Source organism: Crassostrea angulata, chromosome 1, assembly GCF_025612915.1.
Source record: "Crassostrea angulata isolate pt1a10 chromosome 1, ASM2561291v2, whole genome shotgun sequence".
Taxonomy (NCBI): Eukaryota; Metazoa; Mollusca; class Bivalvia; order Ostreida; family Ostreidae; genus Magallana; species Magallana angulata.
Genome location: NC_069111.1, coordinates 14,039,749 through 14,061,639, shown reverse-complemented (window position 1 = coordinate 14,061,639; position 21,891 = coordinate 14,039,749). Strand labels below are relative to the sequence as shown.

At 32.3% G+C, this 21,891-nt stretch overlaps 1 protein-coding gene across 6 annotated transcripts in view; it reads left to right on the top strand.

Annotated features, from left to right (window-relative positions):
- The window catches only part of LOC128184491 (myelin regulatory factor-like), a 61,775-nt gene that overhangs the window by 12,187 nt on the left and 27,697 nt on the right, over positions 1-21,891 (top strand). For 5 of the 6 annotated variants that reach the window (XM_052854028.1, XM_052854041.1, XM_052854018.1 and 2 more), the window contains exon 2: positions 3,051-3,117. In XM_052854028.1, coding sequence (XP_052709988.1) covers positions 3,051-3,117 — 67 coding nt within the window. Of the gene's footprint in view, positions 1-3,050; positions 3,118-20,121; positions 20,746-21,891 lie in introns of those variants that run through there. The other variant, XM_052854034.1, reaches the window with a different exon arrangement.

Below are 21,891 nucleotides of genomic sequence, written 5' to 3'. Positions count from 1 at the left end.
AACATCACCATTGTAAGTTGAAATGCATGTTTTTCAAAAGATACATACTGCCTATATATATATTCAAAAATGTGCATCAGGATGTAGAACTTGTCAAGGTTATACTATCATTATGAAACAAATACATGTACTTGCTATGATTTCTTAAGATGAAAATAAGATTCTGTGTTTTAAGGTCAGACAACGCGTTCCTCAATTTGTTATAACTTTTTCCAGGAATTTGTTGATGGTTTACTACTATTTTGACAGGCTTCCTTGCCAAAAATTAGGGTACCTTACCAGGCATTGCTGCAAAATACTAGAGTATGCCATTTCCTATACAATCTTCTTAGAAAATACACTTGAATTGCTGATATATAAATAAATACATATACAGCACAGCAAAATTCACTATATTGGAACTCTATTTCGGCCGGGGCGAGGTTTCGAACTCACGACCTCTAGAACCCAATGAGCGGCCACGGTTCTAGCCACTCGGCCATGTAGATACATTACTACATTGAATTAAATTTTAATCATTTTTAAAATAATTATAAAATTAATATTTTTTATTGGAACTCTTTATTACGAGGAGATACAAAAAAGATTCTCGAGGAACGTGTCATCTGACCTTAAATTGAAATGCAATTTAAAGTTGTAAACAAGCACACATGAATTCATTAATAGAGCCCAGCTATATAAGACTACCTCTATTTAAGAACACCAGGACTGTTTTGAGCTGTCAGAATTTGTATATTTAATGGGCAATCAAAACAGGCTCCCATGTAATATACAACAATTTTTTGGTGGCTGCTCCAGAACAATGTCATACTGAAGGAAATTTTTACAATTTTGAGTATGGACTTCACAAATTTTTTCTTAAATATCATCACATATGTTGATTTGGAAAGAAATATTTTATGCTATGATTATTATTAATCTTGATTGTAAGAAGATTACTATAGCCCTTGGCTTTACAATTTTCTTATTCAAGTCCAATGTGTTTGATATCAGAAGGGACGATACAATACTTTCTGTTGTATTTCCAAGAATTCTGCATCTTACTGGAGATGAATAAGTATGAATGACAGATTATCAGATTTTATCAGATCCGTGTAAGGGTTGATTGGAGTGTTTTGAAGTATTATCTGCACCCAGTGAATGTATGTGGTTCAACATATCAGGTTAGGTACACAAACAAGGTTCAGTATTTATCTCATTACAATTGAATACATTAGTTCATGGTACTACACTGGAATTTGCGTGCATTTGATATGCTGATATTCATGGTCACATCAATATTAATTAATCTTTTTCTTACGAAAAAAAAAAATGATACATGAAAATTTTATTTGGGAACAAGGTTTTTTACCTAAATTTTGCCGGAATTGTAATTGTAGTTCATAGATTTGTCTGTTTTTGCATATAATACCCTATACATTTATTTTGAATCTACTGCCATTGATATTGGTAATGTCTTCAGCAGTTTTAACTAATTTTGGTCAGTAAAGAGAGGAAAGAGGAAGAGAATGGAGTGGGGGTGGAGTTATCTTTGGAATAATGCTATTTTTCACAGCCAAATACTTTAAGCTTGGTGCCACAAAACTGGGGATAATTAGGGACAAAATCAAGTCTCATATAGGAAGGTTAGAATAGGATGGTGTTATTGTCAAAACAATCAGATTATCTCTACAGATTTCTTGAATCTTTGATTTAATATAGAATGTTTCATTTTATGAATTGGATCACAGCTTTACTTCCATTGGTCACATAAGCCTTTGCTGACAGTAGCTATAAACAGGTACAAGTAATCGGAGATATTTAGAACTTGTCAACCAAGAACAGACTAGGACATAATTGTGGGTAACACTGTGGTAGGAATGACAGCATCAAACTGATTCAATATTTGACTTTTGGTGTTTACACAAGTGTAAATATCTGTTGAAAGCCTGGGTTTTTAAAATGGAATTTGAGATGTTTTGCTATATACCGGTAATAAGGGACAAAATCCCAGTTCATGATACATGTATCATTGCTTCTCTCCATTACAGCTTTTTCACCCAGAAAATAACTGGACTAGTGCAACATAATAGTCCTATTGAGTATCATTCAACAAGCCTTATGATTTTTCCATCTGTCTCTCAGTCCATTGGTCTGTCTGTCTTTGTGTGTTAGTGGGTCAATTTGATGAAGTACAACTCCAGTTTTTGTTCCAAAGAGACACAAAATTTTTTATAATTTTATAACCTGCTCTGTCACATTTTTCTCTATAATAGACTTCAGGCATATGGAGAGCAGGATTCATTTTCAAAGAAATTATGCTGGGTTTAGAAATAGATCTTGAGGTTTTCATTTAGTAGATAATATCCTGTTAAACATGCTCTTAGGGTTCTTCCTTGATAATCTCATGACGTGTATAGTTTGAATAAATATACATATTCATTTTTTTTTTGCACAGTCCTGTTTTGAATCTACTCAACAGTTTTAGATGATCAAAAAGTTCATTGTATTGTTGACATACAGTCGATGAATGCGTAAACTTCGTCTTTATGCCTTTAAGAGATTAATTCTGTTAGATTGGAAATTAATATATACACCTGTGACAAGTACTACAGGGGGATTGGGAGGCTCATTAGTATAATAATATCAGACTATATCATAAATTGATGTCATCCAATTTGCATTTCTGTTTTGGGAATGAACACACAGGTCCATGGCGGACCGATCGAGGCTTTGTGTTGTAATTCTGCAAGAAGTACGTGACCCAAACTCCAGACACGTTCAGGAGCAGTAGCTTCAACCGACCTTGACCCCAAAATTGATTTAGACAAATTTGATGATCTGAATAATAAGGAGTTTTTTTTCTTCTCTAATTGAGTTTGGGATATATACCAATATGGTTGTGAATTTTCCAGCTGGGCCTTTCGGTGAATATTGTGGTAAAAATTTGTTCATCAGTCTTGGACTTTTTTTTCTACGGAGGTTATTTGTAATGATTTGGATTCATCTGTCAATGTGGGAGGCTGGATCATGTGAATTGAATTTCAATGGATTTCTTATTTATTTTTTAGCCCAAGACTTTGTGATCGATGAAGCTTTGGACATGGACTTGGAACGCTACCTCGGGGACGGCAAAATGTGAGTACAGTTCTCGACGATCATCAAGGACGTACTTTTAAGATATATAAATAACTGTTCATCATAACAGAGCTGAGTCAATCAGCTTATTCTAAGTAAAAGCTTTTAAAAGATTGAGAGGGCTTTCCGTGATTAAAGATCATCTGTTTTTTGTTTTTATTTTAAGGATAAAGGAAAAATATCAATGTTTATGTAATTTTCATTTCGTAAAGCACTTCTATAAAAGAATATGAACGGCTACAGGCTTTAAAACTTCCTGATTTTGTAATCCATTTTATATGCTATTAGCAATGTAATGCTAATTGATTTGTATAAGTTATTCTTCCAATTGATGTTAAAATATATATTTCTGTGGGGAGGGGAAGGCATGCAGCTAGGTTACGTTCATTGAATAGTGATCTCCTATCTAAGCTTGAAGAGGCCAAGGTTTTGATGTAAGCAGAGACATATTAATAGTTTCTGTCTGTGAAAATCAAGAGAGATGAAGCATGGAATTCATGCTATGTCACATTTGAAAAGCAAGCGCAACCAAAATGGTAGCCAAACAAGTTTTAAGGGAAATGTTCTACACTTATTTTTACTTTAAAAATGATGGTTTTCAAGTGAATATGTAGTGTGTCATAGCGTAATGTTAATTGAGAAATATTCAGCCCTGGGGTTAAGCCATTAGAGATTATAAATATCTTTATCCAAGTCCTAGACAAGGATTTAGAGATTTAGAAACCTAAAGTACAGTACATCTTCATTGCAGGTCTGAATATTATAAAAAAAAAAAAATAAATGCCAACATTTGAAAGATCTCTTTAACCAGCTTACCCAAAACGTTTAAAAGGCAGATAATCAGAAAACATAACAAAGAATTCTCTGTGTTAAAAGTGACAATTACATCAGACCCAAACACCGAAAGCACACAAGTCGGTGCTCGGTGCTCAAAAGAAAATTTGTTTAATGGATTTTGTGTTCGGCAATCGTCAACACAATTTTGTTTGACTTTTGAAATCAGGTTATAAAAGAATTAAGTACTTCAAAAATCCCAGACAATAATTGATTGACTATCATCGGCCCCAAGTTATTCTTTTAAATTCTTAGTTATATCAATACTGGGAAGAACTGATTTGATCATTTTGGAAGAGGTATATAAGATCTTGATATGAAATCTGAAGCCTACATTTTAATATGTAATTAAAAACAGCCGGCATTTCTTTTCCATAAAATTGAATGTATACATTATGACACACGCATACTTTTAAACCTCTTATAAAAAGGATGTATTGTACATTTGGCATGGCCATCAAGTGTGTACTGCTTTTGGCAAAAATTGCCCTTTTAATGTGCTTTTATATTTTAATTAAATTTCCTCCAAATTTTAACAATTTAAATATTTCAGTCTTTTAGAGAATTATGTCATGATAATGTCTGTATTTCAAGGTTTTAAGAAGGAAGTGAAATGTAATAGATTTAATATGGATGTATGTACAAGTGATACGCATGTGAGTGTGGGGACTACATCATAGGGAGACAGTCCATTTGTGTACACTGTGAAACAAATTTTAAATTTGATATGAGAGAGAGAGAGAGAGAGAGAGAGAGAGAGAGAGAGAGAGAGAGAGAGAGGAGAGTAATTCAAATAAAAAAAACTAAATACTAAAAAACTGAAATCATAAGGACCTTTTTTTAAGAATTTAAACTGACAGATTTAATTTTCCTTCAGTATCTTTAGATGTTTATAAATGGCTTTTACAAGTACGCAGCATTATCTGCCATGTTAAGAATATGAGTGGATATCTTAAAAGAAAAAGAATGTAAAAAAAGTTTCCATCTGCACGTTTTGAAAAATGACATTTTAGGGCATGCCCACTGAACTGTGAAAATTTCATCATATGAATCCCTGATTTTCTGAACAGAATTAACACAGATTTAGATTGCCATCAATAAGATTGACTTGCAAATTAAAACATTAATTAATGAAAATTATGTTCTGTCTGTTAAAACATGTTTGTATGTATGAGTAAGTATAGGGAGATAAGGGTTTGTTGGTGTGTAAATTAATGATTTATCATATGAAAAAAAAAACTTATTCTGTTTGCTACTTATTATTATTCTTGACTAATTTTTATGGCTTAAATAAAACAAAAGGACTTGATGTATAGCTTTAAGCAAGATTGTGAATGTAAAATGATTAAGTTGGACGGAAAATGTAATCTTTTTTGTATGAAATTGGGGACATAAGACAACAAAAGTCTGAATATATATAAAAACTTGTCTTTTAAAAACAACACCCTCGCCCATAGATATTAATTTATCTAATTATGAAAAAGAATTTATATTCTGAAGCCACTCTCAAAAACACAGGGAATGGCTGACAGTAGGCATTTTGCACTCAATTTTTGGGGTTCTATCAGAACTTTGTGATGAATACCTAGGTTACAGTACACACATCCAAAAAAAACACATAAGCAATAACAAATAACCTAAAGAGGAAATTCATTTGGTGATTTGATTTCATTTGCCAATGACCCAAAGGAGGCTTTCATGAATAACCAATAACCAAAAGTAGACATTCATTTGGTGAATAACCAATGACCCAAAGGAGACATTGGTGGATAACCAATAACTTAAAGGACACATTGGTGGATAAATAATAACCAAAAGTAGACATTGGTGGATAACCAATAACCAAAAGTAGACATTGATGGATAACCAATAACCAAAAGTAGACATTGGTTGATAAATAATAACCAAAAGTAGACATTGATGGATAACCAATAACCAAAAGGAGACATTGGTGGATAACCAATAACCAAAAGTAGACAATGGTGGATAACCAATTACCAAAAGGAGACAATGGTGGATAAGCAATAACCAAAAATAGACATTGGTTGATAACCAATAACCAAAAGTAGACAGTGATGGATAACCAATAACCAAAAGTAGACATTGGTGGATAACCAATAACCAAAAGTAGACATTGATGGATAACCAATAACCAAAGTAGACAGTGATGGATAACCAATAACCAAAAGTAGACATTGATGGATAACCAATAACCAAAAGTAGACATTGATGGATAACCAATAACCAAAAGTAAACATTGATGGATAACCAATAACCAAAAGTAGACTTTGATGGATAACCAATAACCAAAAGTAGACAATGATGGATAACCAATAACCAAAAGTAGATATTGATGGATAACCAATTACCAAAAGGAGACATTGGTGGATAAGCAATAACCAAAAGTAGACATTGGTGAATATCCAATAATCAAAAGGAGTCAACGGTGGATATAACATAAACCCAAAAGGCATTTGTGAATTACCCATAACCAAAAGGAGACTGGTGAATAACCAATAACGAATAGGAAACATTGGTGGATTAACATTTACCAAAGGTAGACATTGTGGATAAACTATTACTAAAAGGATACATTTGTGGACATACAATAACAAAAGGGAGACATAGGTGAACAACTAAAACCAAGAGACATTGGTGGATCCACAAAACCAAAAGAAGACATTGGGCAGGTGGATAAACAATAAATAAAAGATGAAGAAATTGGTGAACAACCAAAACCGAAAGAAACAATAGGGGATAAACAACATCAAGAAGGAGACATTGGTGAATAAACAATAAATCAAAGATGAAGACATTGGTGAACAACCAAAACCAAAAGAGACATTGGTGGATAAACAATAACAATAAAAAGGAGACATTAATGGATAAAAAATAAACAAAAGGAAAAGACATTGGTTAACAACCAAAACAAAAAGAGACAATTGTGGACAAACAATAAAAAAAAAGAAACATTGGTGGATAAACAATAAAAATAAGGGGACATTGGTTGATAAACAATAACTGAAAGTATACACTGGAGAATAAACAATAGCTAAAATTCTTTAAGACACTCTGACTTGATGTGTCTCTAAAATGGTACATTTTGCTCCCACATTCTTCCTTAGAATACTTAATAGAAGAATTTTAGATTAAAGAACCCTATTATGGCATTCCATATATAAAGTAATTTTTTTAAGAAGACCTAAATTTTTGCAAGAAATAAGCTACAGTGTATGCTATAGATGGGAAGGAAATGAAAGTCTATGACAAACTGACTTGTCATAAAGTCTTGGTTTATAGTCTTCAGAGAAAATTATTGGAAATCCATTAATGAAAATACTGTATGGTTTATGAAGAAAAACGATTTTTTTATCATAATAAATATGATACATTATCAACATATTGTTTTTGTAACTGGATCAACCATCTGGAAAAAGGGACACCATTGAAATACAAATTTAAAATGCCTAAACCATCTAAAAACTGAAAAGCATTACCATTATAGATTTCAAGAGTTTCATCTGGGTTTTCAGAAAGACCCCCCCCTTCCACTTTCATTAACTGTTCCTTGTTATCTTTGATACAAAAATTATTTTAAAAAAGATTTTCATTTACGGAATTCATAATAATGTTGTTAAATATGACAACTGTCCCTTTGAATAACTGAGGGTTCACACACAAGGTTAAAAAACCATAGCAACTGAAACTTGACCTTAATTCTGCACACTTACAGTCAAACCTGATGTTTTTTTTTTCAAAATATACAAAGATACAAGAAATAAAGGATATTAAAGTTAAAAAAAAAAACAATTATTGGGACTTGAAATTCGTGTTGTCTCACAAAATGATTGAAGAACTGTTTACTGTTAATTAATAAGACACACAGGTAACCAAAGTTTTAGACACGGAAATGGCAGAAGGTAATGTTGCAGTAAAGTAATTGGAATAGAGTGCGAGTTTTGTCAGTGATGTCACAATTTGAATTGGAAATTGGCATGCCTGTTGATCTATCTACATTCTGAATATTTTAAATATGGAGTAGTACAAAAAAAATCACTTTTCAATATGAGAAGACATTAGCAAATTTTTAAAATGCCATCACAAAATGATATATGGATTGGGGTCTATAAATATTGATTTTAATAGCTGACTTTCTGCAACAAAGTGTCAATTATTATTGCATATTTTACCTGCAGCCCTAAATGTTTTTTCACAGTACAGGTAGCTCCCATAAAAGTTGAATGCTCTAGCGTCTATCATTTTGTGAAGTAATAAAATTGTCAATAAGATTTAATTAAGAGTTTAATTAAGAGTCTGTGGACAATTTTATTGTTTTGTTTTTTTTATTTTGTTGATGTGTTTTAAATTTATAAAATAATTGGGAAAGTCCCCAGTTGTTTTGAATTTTTGATTCAGGGATGGGATTTGGGGGGTAGATGTAGATAAATTCTCTGTAAAAAAAGAAGGATGGTAATATTCCTGTTATGAAATAAATTGAATACTGTGAAGGTTTAACCAAGCATGTGACTTTATATATTTATAAACAAATATTGAGTTATAAAATGTTTGGTTTATGACTGTCAAATTTTATGCGTCTTTAATAACATCTCAAAAGCCTCCATTTAAATTGGCGTTGTGTACATTGTACAGAACGAATTGCCGTACCGAATATGCTAATAGCTTACCTTAATATTGGAGATTTATGATGGAATTTTTCATGGTAAATCGAGCTGCTTTATGGCTGGTTAAGCTGTTATTAATATGAGGACCTCATCTAATTTCTGTTTTGATGTGGAGAGGTTTTATTTGGAATATAAAGAGTTGGTCAATAAATTTTGTTTCTGAATCCTAATTAGAATATATAAATCTTGTGTAAATAAGGTACGTATGCTGATCTGGAACATATATATGTCTTTAATCATCCATCAGTTTCTTCCACCCCTCTCTCCGACTTTATCATTCAATCCAACTGCAAATTGATAATCACTGTGAACTTATGAACAGATCCAACAGTGAAAATTCACAATATTCTATGGAGGCCAACATTTTTTGGGATGGAAAAATTACATGATTTGTGATCATTGAAAGGGTTTTGTAGGGATTTAATTTCATAGTTTAAGAAATGAATAGAATAAAAATTTTACTTAGGCTTAATGTTTTGATAAATGTTATCCAAATAAAGAAACAAATAATTCTGTCTTACAATTTTAGACTGTAGATAATTTGATGTCCTGTGACCTTGATCTTATTTGAAGGTCACATTTTGAAAATCATGGTATAAAACCACCCTAATTGATGTTTGTAGATATAGACAAATGAATCGTTGCTATCAGTATCCCAGGTTACTAATTTTGTCATAATGTTGTAGGTTTTTCAGAATTATAAATTTTGTAAATTAAGGTTATGATTGTCATAGTATTATAGGCATTGTCAGTATATATTTAAGACATTTACCACTCAGTATCAGAATCTAAATATGTAACCACGAGTCTTCAGTAACATTGTTGTTCTCAATGTGAGGGAAATATTTTTAAAGGAATATACATTGAGCAACTATCTGGTATTCACTACGGACTTTGCCTGTGGCTGGAACTGCATTTACTGTTTAACCTGTATGAGACCTGTTTTATTATTGCCATGTAAGAAATTGTCACTCGATTTTTATCTGATCTGAATGAATCAGGAATCAAACAAAATGATATAGATGTACTTGTGTTAAGCATGTGTCAGGGACAGACATTGAATAAGATCATTGATGTGGAAGGAACAAGCTTAAGTCAATTTCCAATGCACTGCTTTATATTGAAGTAATATACTTTATTGATAACCCATGTTGTTTTAATCAGGTTCAGACGTATATATGTCATAGTGAAATCTTGTACCAAAGGTTGTTCTCTCCAAATCTGTGATTTGTCAATCGCAAAAGGGAACACATTGAATAGCTGCTCAGACAGGACAATCAAAAAATTACTTCCAATGAAAAGCAAAACAAGCAGGATGTGTCAGATGAAATAAGATTTTAGCAGACCAAGATTTAGTCGGCTTGACAGGCAGTCAAGTCGCCTAGAGTTGTGGGTCACTGTGATTTGAGAGGAGATCTTGACCTTTGAATTTGATAACTAGAAAAAGCATTTAGGTTATAACTGGAAAATACATTAGAGCTAACGTTGGGGGTGGGTTGATGAGGATGTTAAAAATCCCAGAGAAAAGACAGCATGCGTGTGCTTATGATGAGTAATCATCTTAAATATGATGCATATATAGAAGAAACTGATTTGATCAGAAGAGGGTGTTTCCATGCATCAACTTCCTGGTGAAGGGATTTTGAAGTGATGAGAAAAATATTAAGAATGTATAGAGGGATGTAGAGAGAGAGAGAGAGAGAGAGAGAGAGAGAGAGAGAAAGAGAAAGAGAGAGAGAGAGATTTTCAAATTATTGTACTTTAAGCATCTTCCCTTTTTGTCAGTGCTTACAGTGAAATTTGAAAGGAACTGCCGGTCTAGTTGCTCTAACCGGATTTGGGAGTAATTCCATTGTTACAAAACAACCATTGCTATATGTAATATCAGGAAGAGGTCATTACAGTAGTATTGGGTTATTAAATTTGATTCAAATAAATCAGGAAAAAAAACATTGGAATGAAATATCGGATAATAAAAATGGTCTCTAAAAGAGCTCTTTAGTTGAAAACTGCAGATTAATTTATAAGGTCAATTGATGCATCAGGCATTTATATCTATTAGGTCTGTGAATTAGAGTAATAAGTTAGCAACAGTTGTAGAGAAAATTCTAGTTGAAAATTCATTAATCTATAATATATGAACTGTATAATATTACATTAAATCAATATTGTAAATCAGCACAAGACAATAATATTAGATGAGGTGATAGGTGAGAGGGTTTTTTAAGTACTAAGCATAAAATGTCTCCCTATGTCACTCACAGAAAACAATATGTTAATCGGGTCATGCCATGCCCAGAGTCACAATATCTCTATGTGTGTGAGAGTGTGTATGTATTTTGAGAGTAATTGTTGGTTAATTCTACAATTAAATTTAACACTGGGTCAGTGCTTGTCACTGTGTCAATTAAGATGGAGGGAACATGCAGAGACTGCAGCGTCTAAGTGTGGGGCGTTAATTCCATTCCCGACAAAAGGTCGATGAAGTTAAGAATTAACATGAATTAATATGATAAATATAGCCCGTCCGTGTGAACAAAAATGTGTATATATATATATATATATATAAAAGATACTTACAGTGCAAGACAAAAATCGTGTGATGACCTAGTTTCTTTGTTATTTTTGTGAAATTTCTATATGTGCTAAATCAACCAATCAATTATTTACTGGCATGGAGTTTGATACTGTACCTTATAAAATAGGAGATGCTCATTTAACTTATTATTTGGTGTTCCACATCACCTTTTTTTATAAAAAAAACCTGATAAAATTACCTCTATTTTACCTCGGGCACTTTGTGTACAATTTATCTGTAAAAACAGTTTATATATAGACTTCCATGTTTATTCGTCTCTTGGAGTATTGCAAAAACGGCCATTGTTCAAGATTCTGTTTTATAAATAATGCAGTTTTGGACTACGGTGCAATAAGTGCCGATTCTTATTTCAATGAAACCAATAGCAGATTGGGCGATAGATTTCTTCAACAACAATTACACAAACTGCAGCCGACTCTATGGTAATGATAAAAGCTCTTTGCTAGTTTCAATAGAATATAATTCTAGAAATATTGTGGTAAAGAAAAAAAAATCTATGATAGCTGTGATTAAGCCCATTAATCATTATCAGGCATATGAAACAGGTAGTTAACCATATGATTAATGCGTTTTTCAGCTGAAAGACTGAATTCGTCCTGACATTTAAAATATCTTAGAGCCAATTGTTTTTAGCTTATTGATCTTTTTTTTTTCATAAACATTTAAGTTCATTAGGTAATTACATTGTTTAGAATTGCACAGATCCTTTTTCCGATACCATCCGTATAAGGTTTCTTGTTGTACGTTAGATCTTCATTGGGAATTTGTCACGGCAAGGGCTAAAAATAAGGCCCCCACATAGACCTGATTATATCTGCCAGAATTTTTGTCTCGCCTATTATTGTTCTCTTTAGAGAGTAACTTTTTTGTTCTTTCTGAAATAATTTGAATCATTTTGTGAAATTGAAATCTTAGTTTAGGTTGGGTATCGCTTGATGGGTAATTTATATAGAATATTTTATATATGAGAGAGAGAGAGAGAGAGAGAGAGAGAGAGAGAGAATATTTTTTGTAGACAGCCATAAATCTTGGGTTTTTTTGAAGGATTTAAATGTCATGTTAAGGATATGCACATGATATTTTGATGCATAAAACAAATAGATTGCAACCCAATTTTAACTTTTTCTGTTTTTAGGACTCCTCTCCCCGCATAAAATTTTATCAGATTAATTTTATAGATAGAGTAATATTTTTTCTTTTTCAAAATATGAGTATGATTGACTGTTTTTATACACTAAAAGAAAACCATTCTTGCTACTGTGAGGAACCCATTCTATTTTTGGTGTCTGGAGAACTTGTACTCTTACAGGCATAACAGTACTTTGATCGTATATAAAAGCTATCATCAGCGTAGAGTGTGATTCTTACTATAAAGGGTGAAAATTTGCATCCATTGAACGAATTTCTCTTCATTAAACTATTTTCTTATCAAGGGCCTGTCTGAGATAGATGGGAAAATGTTGATAAAATGATTACGATTTTTCAAGAGTCTTATCTTGATCTCCCCTAGTCTTATGATGTACTGGGCTTTATGGCCCTGTATGGTAATTTTTGTTTGAGAAAGACTGAAGAATTACACATATAATGTAAAACACTGTAGTCATTGTTGATATAGGCTGAGATAGTCATGTTAATAAGCCGGTCAGTCGTGTGAATTCCGGAGGTTTCTTCTTCACACACAAGGTAAGAGGGATAACTCTTGTAAAAAAAATTGTGACTTCAATTTAACCCCCCCCCCCCCCCACCACCACCACCACTGACTCTAAAATATTAAATAAATATTATTATATCAATTGATGAATTATTTAAAATTTTTTGACCTGATTTATTCATTGGGCATGATATCAATTATTTTAAGATTTAAGACCTTTTTGAATAATTATTAAGGTGAATATAAATTTAAAGGATAAATGTTTAAGAAACTGATTTATGAGGAGCAGGAGATTTCTTTAATCCTTTATTTTTTAGTGTATCTAAAACATGGAACTGAAATTGTGGAGAAGTTACTGTGAATATATAACTTTGATAATTATAAGGAAAAAGCAATACTGTCTTAAATTTGTAATTGCATGCTAAAATGTAACACCATATCACCTTAAAATTATGAATGATAATGTGAAGTTCAAATGTTTAAATGACTTAACTTATGAAAAGTACACAAAAGCGTTTTGATAAATTGTTTTTTATATAACATTTGGTCATGGAAAAAACAATTAACTTATTCAAGTATATCTCAACACATTGAGTGCATGATTCTGATTCAGAAAGTTTAATTTACAAACAAAGACGTGTTACAATAATATGATAAGATGGCTTTTAAGGACATGTTTCCATTTGTAGCTGTATGTTTTATTTGAGTCTTTTTTTTTACATTATAAAAAGGATCTAAATGCTTTTTCATCTCAATGTAAGCCAAAGGTGGTGACCAAAGAGAGATAATTCTGATTTTATATCAAGTTCAGTTATCTTTCTTTAAAAAGTTTGGTGATTAATTTAAAATTGGGTAAAAATGAAGTTCAAATAAACTTGATACACGTTTTTCTCACATTTTACCTCCCTTAAACCTTTAATACCAGTTCTATCAAACAAACTGGTGATCAAAATAGTGTAAAACTTAACAAAAAATATAATTGTGAAGATAGTTAATACTTTATTGTTTACACTTAAAAGTTACGTGCATGAAATGTGAGGGTATGTAAATGAGAAACAATTGGCATAAAATTATGGAAAATGAAATAGGTATATTCATTACACCTGTGGTTAGGGGGATGGAAATGAATTTATTGTGAAAATGAATTTATTGTTAAGAAAACAGCAAGAACAGTATTACGATTGAAACGCCTTTATGACATAGTGTTGTTGTGGATCGCTTCAAATTAACACAGATTCTCGGATACAGGTATGGGGAATTCAATTAATTAATTGACTAATTAGCATATAGTCGTATTCCACAAGGTAGGAAATATATATTGAGGTAATAATGACTCCAGGAAAGATCGTTTTTACATGATGAAATATTTAAGGCGTAAAAAAGTGCGAAATGAGTTTCACAGATTTCAGGAAAAAAATTAGTTTGGATGTTGAATTGTGTCTTACTCGGATGAATATTTGTTTAGAAATTTACAAATTTTATTGTTCAGAAGTATTTGATAGACTTTTAAATTTTTCCTTACATTTGAATTGTTTTATATGATGAAATGATGATATGTACATTTTTACAATGGAATCTGAACATTCATCGTTGGATCTTAGGTACATCAATTTTGATTTCCTTACCTAGTTTATATTATGAAGCAAATATGGTTTTTATGTGCCATCTTTGGCAAAACAAACTATAAGGTTTAGATGGAGTTGAGACAGAGACTAAAGGTTGGTATGGTAAAAGTGTTTTAGATCCATAAAAGGACACAAATAATATTGGACAATATTACCGGTAGCTCAGAAACAGGTCATTGCTTAGGGAATAGTTAGAACTTTTCTACTAGACCTAATTGTGGCATATCTACCATATCAATCTGAAATACACAAACTAATAGTGTCCCCATTACGTATTACAAAAGTATTAAACTAACTCTACCTTGAAATCATCTACCAATAGTACGTACTGCATTTACTGACATAACAAACAATGCCGTTTACTGATGGTTGCATGTAACAGTAGGTGTGGTCAACTTAAAGTGGATTTTGTTGTGCCTGTGTAAGCTATTACCCATTGTTGAGGGCCCTCTAAGATGGAGACTTTTTGATAAAGTTTAATTCAGCCTGTCTTAGTTGAATGTCAAAGTAATGCTAATACTTGTCGCATTCATCTCCTATAAGAATTCGGGATAATTTGATAAATTGGTACCCTTTTGAGTTCTACATTACGAAAACCCCGCCCAAATAGTAAAAAAGTGAAAAAGAAATAGTTGATATTAATTATTACTAATATGTAGAAGGGTTAACGTTTTCACTTTACAAAATCTCATTAAGAGGAAAATTGTATTGTTAAATGATCACCTGCAAATCTCGGCAGATTATAAACAACACAAATTATCGATCACAAGCATCGCAGGGGGATGAAAATTGGCCAGCGGGAGCTTCCTATTTCATGGGTGGATCTATGTAATTATTCGCACGGTGCCAACTTCCTCAGCCGTTTACGGCTGGCTGGTGTCAGATTTTGTAATTATCTTCTATTTTGTACAAAAAGGAGGAAGACGGACCTTTCGACACATCGGTGACAAATGAGTAAGGAGATTGATGGCATCAGTAGTATTACATGTCTTTACAGACATTCATTTTACCTCCATCTTTTGTGCTTATAATTGTTCAGTAACACAGTGCCCTGTGCACAGTGCCGTATGCACTTTAGATGTGCTTTATTAACTCTTGCACTTCCTATTTTTTATACAAAAAAATATAAATTACATAGATACTACCGGTAAAGGCAACTATGGTATTTAAAAAACTAATGATATTTTTACTGGTATGGTAAAATGGAAATCAACATCTTTCACACCACCCATTTAAGGTGGCTCTATACACCACTTTTTGATGACGCAGTACGCAAAAAAGTAAATCTGGAAACATGCATTTCCGGTACTGGCTGATTTAAACTGAGGTGAATTGTATGGGAACCGCTATTTTGAAAAATTTGTTAAATGGATAGATTTAATTTGATAATTGGAAAATTCATTACTTACAAGTAATGTGGTATGTGACACCTTCACGTTGTGTGGTATTATTTATCGAAATAAACAATAAAATCAAGTATACATTTTTAAAGAGTTTCTTTAGCATCATCGATATGTTACACCGTAGCGCAGTGGGTTAGTGGGTTCACTACAAACCAGTAGGTCATGAGTTCGATTCCCGTTGAGAGCAATTATTCTTTTAACTTTACAAAATTTTCTAAAACGTATTTTTTGGTTGAATACCGTGAAAGAAAATTCTAAACAGGTGAAACTATTTCAATTATAATATACTTTAATGCACATTAATATCGACACCTAACGGGGATGAGAGGGTTGCTTTGAATTTCTCTCAGGTTGGGATACATAAATCCTATTAGCCTAGTCAATGTTCCCCTTTATTTATTTGACTTAGTTTTGCACTAAAGCGAATATATTCACTTATATAGGGCAAAGTCTATAATGAAATATGCATGTATTTATCATTCAAACATTATATTTAGGAAATTTTCTTCAACTCAGAAATGAAAAGTCCCCAAGGTGTTTGGGCCTTGGGACTTAGGAACGATAACCCTTACATGAGGAACTTTCATACCAAATAAAATTTAAAATATTTTTTGTGTTTATTTGCAATTGTTTTCATTCAATTTTTTATTTCACATTTATTAAAATATATTTTCTTATAACATCAAGCAACTTTTTCAGATGATTTGTCAACAGAGTAAGAAAATATGAAAAAATATATTTTGGGGAAATACTAAAAAAAATTGCAATAATAACATTTTTGAATGTTAAGAAGTGTTATATTTTTTTTTATGTGTCCGAAGGAAATATCCATCATATGACAAAATAATTTCTCTCAATTTGTTGATAGCTGTCTTTTTAAAAAATATTTTACAAAAACACGAAAAAACATTAAAAAATTCTTTAAAAATACCTATAGTATCCCGATCGTCATTTTAATATTTGATAAGTATATGTTTTGTGGTCTTCTATTGAAAATTGGAATAAACTGTGGGTGTATAGAGCCACCTTAAGTATTGGTGCCAGGGGCATTTAAGAATTTTAAAATAGTAGAATCGGCAACCCTTGGAAATTCTTGTACACAGAACAAATAAAAAGTGTTCATTGATTAATGATAAAGTTATAAAGTTGATTCTATCACTTTTGTATTTGTTGAAAAATATTTTTATTGATTAAATGAAATCGAAATTGGGTTTTAAAATCATGTAGCAGAGGGAAGAGTCAAATGTAATATTTGCATTTGGATAAAGGGACTTATATAGTGGCCTAATTCACATATTCAGAAAATCAAAAGACCTGAAATTGCCAAAGATATTAATTTATCTCCTTAAAGTTTAATTGTACATGTATTTCTAATTAAGAACAAAAGTTTGAAAACAAAAAATAAAAAAAAATTGAATTCTTGATTTTTTTACTTAAAAATCCTGATGTTCTTCTATGAACACTTTTCCTGCTTGCATGAGAACAAGTTTCCCATATTGCTCTCTATTTCCTTATCAATTCAAAAGTATATCTTTTGATAAATAAACAAAGATATTTCCGGAGAATTCAGTCGTCATCAGTATGTAAACTTTGCAGTGATGAATTTTCCCACACTTGGGTGGATATAATTCTTAGAATTGTTGAAATTGTTACATCTGCTACAGAGGAAACTTAATTAGTGCATCCATTTAATTATCAGAGGTTCTGATTGGGAAAGGCCGGGTGTCAGATTTTGTCTGGTACAGCATGTGGACTTTCATCAAAATTATTGACATGCACTTATCTTTTTTTTAAGATCAACTTGAGATGGTTTCGTGATAAGACAGAATGTCTATCGTGATAAAAATAGAATGAGTCTCTGTTGAGGTTTATACCTATATTGGTGAGATCTCAGTAGGTTCTTCACGCTTTCTTAATTATATTTATAAAATCCATGTTATATATGAAGAATAAAAAGAAGTACTTCTCTAATTCTTTTTTTCATGGGTATTGTCTGCTGCACTGAATTAGTTTGGAATCTCCTTTGGGATGATCTGTGTCATTATCTGAAAGATGGAAAAGGTTATAACAATTATTTATGTTTGAAAGAACAAGAGGGAATTATTGGCTCATTATCCGAAAGATGCTAAATAAGTTATTTGTATTTGAGAGAGAGAGAGAGAGAGAGAGAGAGAGAGAGAGAGAGAGAGAGAGAGAGAGAGAGAGAGAGAGATGGGTTTATAATGTTAAATTAACACTTTAAGAACAACTTAAGAGATATGAATGTTTCAAATATAGCATAAATCAGACGATAATTTTCCGGGATTTTTTCTCTTCTCTTTTTTTAGCCATATGTTTTGAAATTACTTTTTAATGACAGTCGCCTAATAATGTACAGAAATTTGCAGAAAATATGGAAATTGTTGTGGGGATTAGGTGACTGTTTATTTCAGGAACCATTCACTCTCTTGATAATACTACCTGACGTAACGGAGACCATTACCTAGTGGATCTTACAATGAATGAATATTCAAACCCAAATATTTGTGTTAATTATTCTCGAAGACAGGGGCCCCTGGTACTTGAGTCTTAAAGAATGATTACACACCGAAGTTCATTTGCATGTTTGAATTTTTGACAAATGTTTGCCATTAATGCTAAATCATTCTTTATCTGCATCGTGATTTTTGTGACGTTTATCCAGTCGTATGAATAAGAGTTACTTCCCTTTGCACATCGTTATTGGATTCTGTGCTCTCAAGTTGGAGGAAGTGTAAACAGATTTATCAATGGTTTAGGATGACATTGAGTTTGATTGATGCTTTGTAGGACATGATGTGAACCAGGTTGAAGCAATATCTTAGTAGAAACTGGGTTGACGGCATAGATTAAAATTTTGCAACTCTTTGAAAGATCTGCCAGTACATTACAATAAAATAAATGACGAAAATTGATGGGTCTGGAGATATAAAAGATTAACATTTTACGGTCTTGAATGTATAGATTTAACAATTAAAAATTCTTTTAGATACTGAAGTACTGAAGTGACTTTTCTCTATCTCAACAATACCTCCCCCCCCCCCTCCATGAAAGAAATGATTACAGAGAGTCTTAATTTTTAAGTCAGGGTGAATAATGAGTAATCTTGCATTTTTTTAAATCACAAAACTGCACTAAATAATTTTGTTGTTTAGAACATTAAGTGGTGATTATTCTTTTTTTTTTTGGGAGGGGGGGGTATTATTGACTTTAGTCAACTCTTAATTGTAACAATGTGACCCCCTGAATAAGTCTATACAAAAAAAGATTGGTTTCATTGTAATGCATGAAAAGAAGAGTACATACCATCATTCAAATTACAAAAAAGAATTTCAATGTTTGAAAAAGACCCATTAAAAATGGGGTGATCAATCAGTTTGTTATTTCATCAATTTAACTGTTCTCCTTCAAGTTGAGAGCAAATAAATGGATTTGAAATCAAACACCGATGCACCCTCAAACAACCGTGTTATAAATGAAGAATTGGATTTTTATTTTTCGCCATTCACCATTGCATGGTAATTTAGAGAGTTGGTAAAGAGGAGGAAAGAAAGAGAGAAAGAAAAGAGAGAGAGAAAGACTGAGAGAGCTTTAAGGTGTCTAATCTGGTGGTTTTCTGAAGCCTGACAGCTTGGACAAGACGTTCAAAGTCGTACCACTGTAACACGAGCCGTGCGTACCAGGCGGCGATCGGTGCCGATTGTCATCGGCTGTGCGAGACCGTGTTAGCTGCCTTCAGGTATGAATTATAGATGTCTCCAAACATTCAGGCAAAGAATGGCTCTTAGTGTTGCAGGTTTATATATATACCTTGCTGAAATTTTCAAGAGGAAAAAGACAGAGCCACCCTTAAACTATGCTAAAACCAAAAGGAAAACATTTGAATTCTTCAGATTTGTCTATATTTGTTAGGGGGAGGGCGTGAAGTACCAATGTACTGAAGTACAGCTGATATGATAGACCAATTAATTAGCTGTTAAGACACATGTTAAGACTGACAAGTTACTGTTTACTTTATGCCTGTTAAACGATACCTTGCACGCTTCATTAAGTCATAAGTAAACAGTAGTAGAGTAGTGAATGTACAATAATAATAGGACCTGGTACCCTTAGGGCACGGTTAGGGTCGTCCATGACTTGTTCCGCCTTCCTACACAGCCCTTGTTCTGTCCGACTTCGGGGTACGCTTTAGAGAATACATTACGGGGCAGTTAAAGTCTCCACTATCAGACAATATGATCACGAATGATTTTTCAATCAGGTGGTGTATTTTGGACATCATGTGGTGAAATCTTGACCTAATCTGTCTGTATTTGATTGCTTTGAGGCAGGAGGAATAAAAAAAGAGGAGTCTCAAAAAATTAATTTGGTAGACACTAGTGCTCGGTTTTGACCAATTTGGTTTTATATATGTGTGTGTGTTTTGTTTGTGTATTGCAAAAGTGACAGAACTGTACCAGGATAAAGTAAATCACCAAATTTGATATTAAAACTGGAATTCCATTACTTAAGAGTAATCCAAATTCAGTGGAGTGGAAAATAAGGGTCCTAAAATTGTTTGATGACTGCTTATATCAGCCCTGTTATTCAAATATATCAACAAAAGTGCTTCAATATGATTGAAAAAAGCTTAATGTGGGCCGAGAGCTTTTCCCTCAATGTCTAATTGCCCTGTTTGAGTATTAACAACAAAATTGATATATTCTGTGACTGTTCGACCACACTTGTGTTTGAAATGTGATATTAAAAAAAAAATTTGACAAATTTAACAAGGAATATTTTGACAACCAAGATGCCACAGCTTTGACATGTACAGGTAAATTAGATAAATTCATTATTTTGAAAATCTTAAAGTTTAATTTTTTATGTAGAAAGCCATTGACTTTGGGTGGCAAGAAGATTTTTTTTTTTAATTTTGAAACATGAATCACTTGGTATACTTGAGTACCAGTGTAAATTATATGTATAAAATTTCCTGGATAAGGAAAACAGATGATTAAATGTTTATAAAAATGTAATTAGACATAGATCTATAGCTAAAGGAGAATTTTTTGGGATGGAGGGTGTGTTGAACACATTAGCCTAATTTTTCTCAGTTCTTGTATACCTGCAACAAAGAGGTGTTAAGAGGTTTTGTAGGACTACAAATGATGTTAAAATGGATTGACAGATCGTAATCGTCTCAAGTCGGCATAATAAAGGAATGCTGTGTAAAGGGTCCACCCGGCACCCCAGTTTGTCTTATTCTATCATTGTTGTTATTTCCCACAAAATGCATGAAAAGTTGAGCAGCGAATTAAACGAATAAGTTTTGTTCACTTAAGTGATTTAAACATCAGGGACTGGTTTAATTAGAGGCACTGGTGTATAGAGGTACCAGCCTCGTAGCTTTACTTACTTGGGTTTTTTTGTTATATAACTGTGGCAATCTATGTGTTACACCACTAAGTTCTAACAGCGTTCCAATGGGGACCCTTCTGCACGTTATTTACTCAAAGTACATCAATTATTTTGTGATAAAAAAGATTTTCGTCGTTAATTTTATTATCTCTCTGTTTACTTTCTGAAAAGGCGGACATCTTGTGCACATATGCTCGTCCGATGCTCCTAGGGTGCAATTTTGAAAATTTTAGATTAATTATTTTTTCAACTATGAGCAATTTGTTGAAAATGCTAATTGACGAGCTGAATCACTTTTGATTTTAAATTCATTGACTTTAATTAGTGAAAAACTTCTGTTTGAAGTGGGAGAAGGTTTTTTCCTGATGTTTGATATTTCTAATCAGACCTGAGGACAGTCAACCAAGTGTATCTTAGAAAACTGGATCATTTGTTTAATATGTACTTTGCATATTTAACGTGAAATAACCATGAGGTAATTATGGAGTTATGATTTACATGTCTGTGATAAATTTATGTTGATAGACATCTAATCTGCTCTCAATCATCGATTTTATTCGGA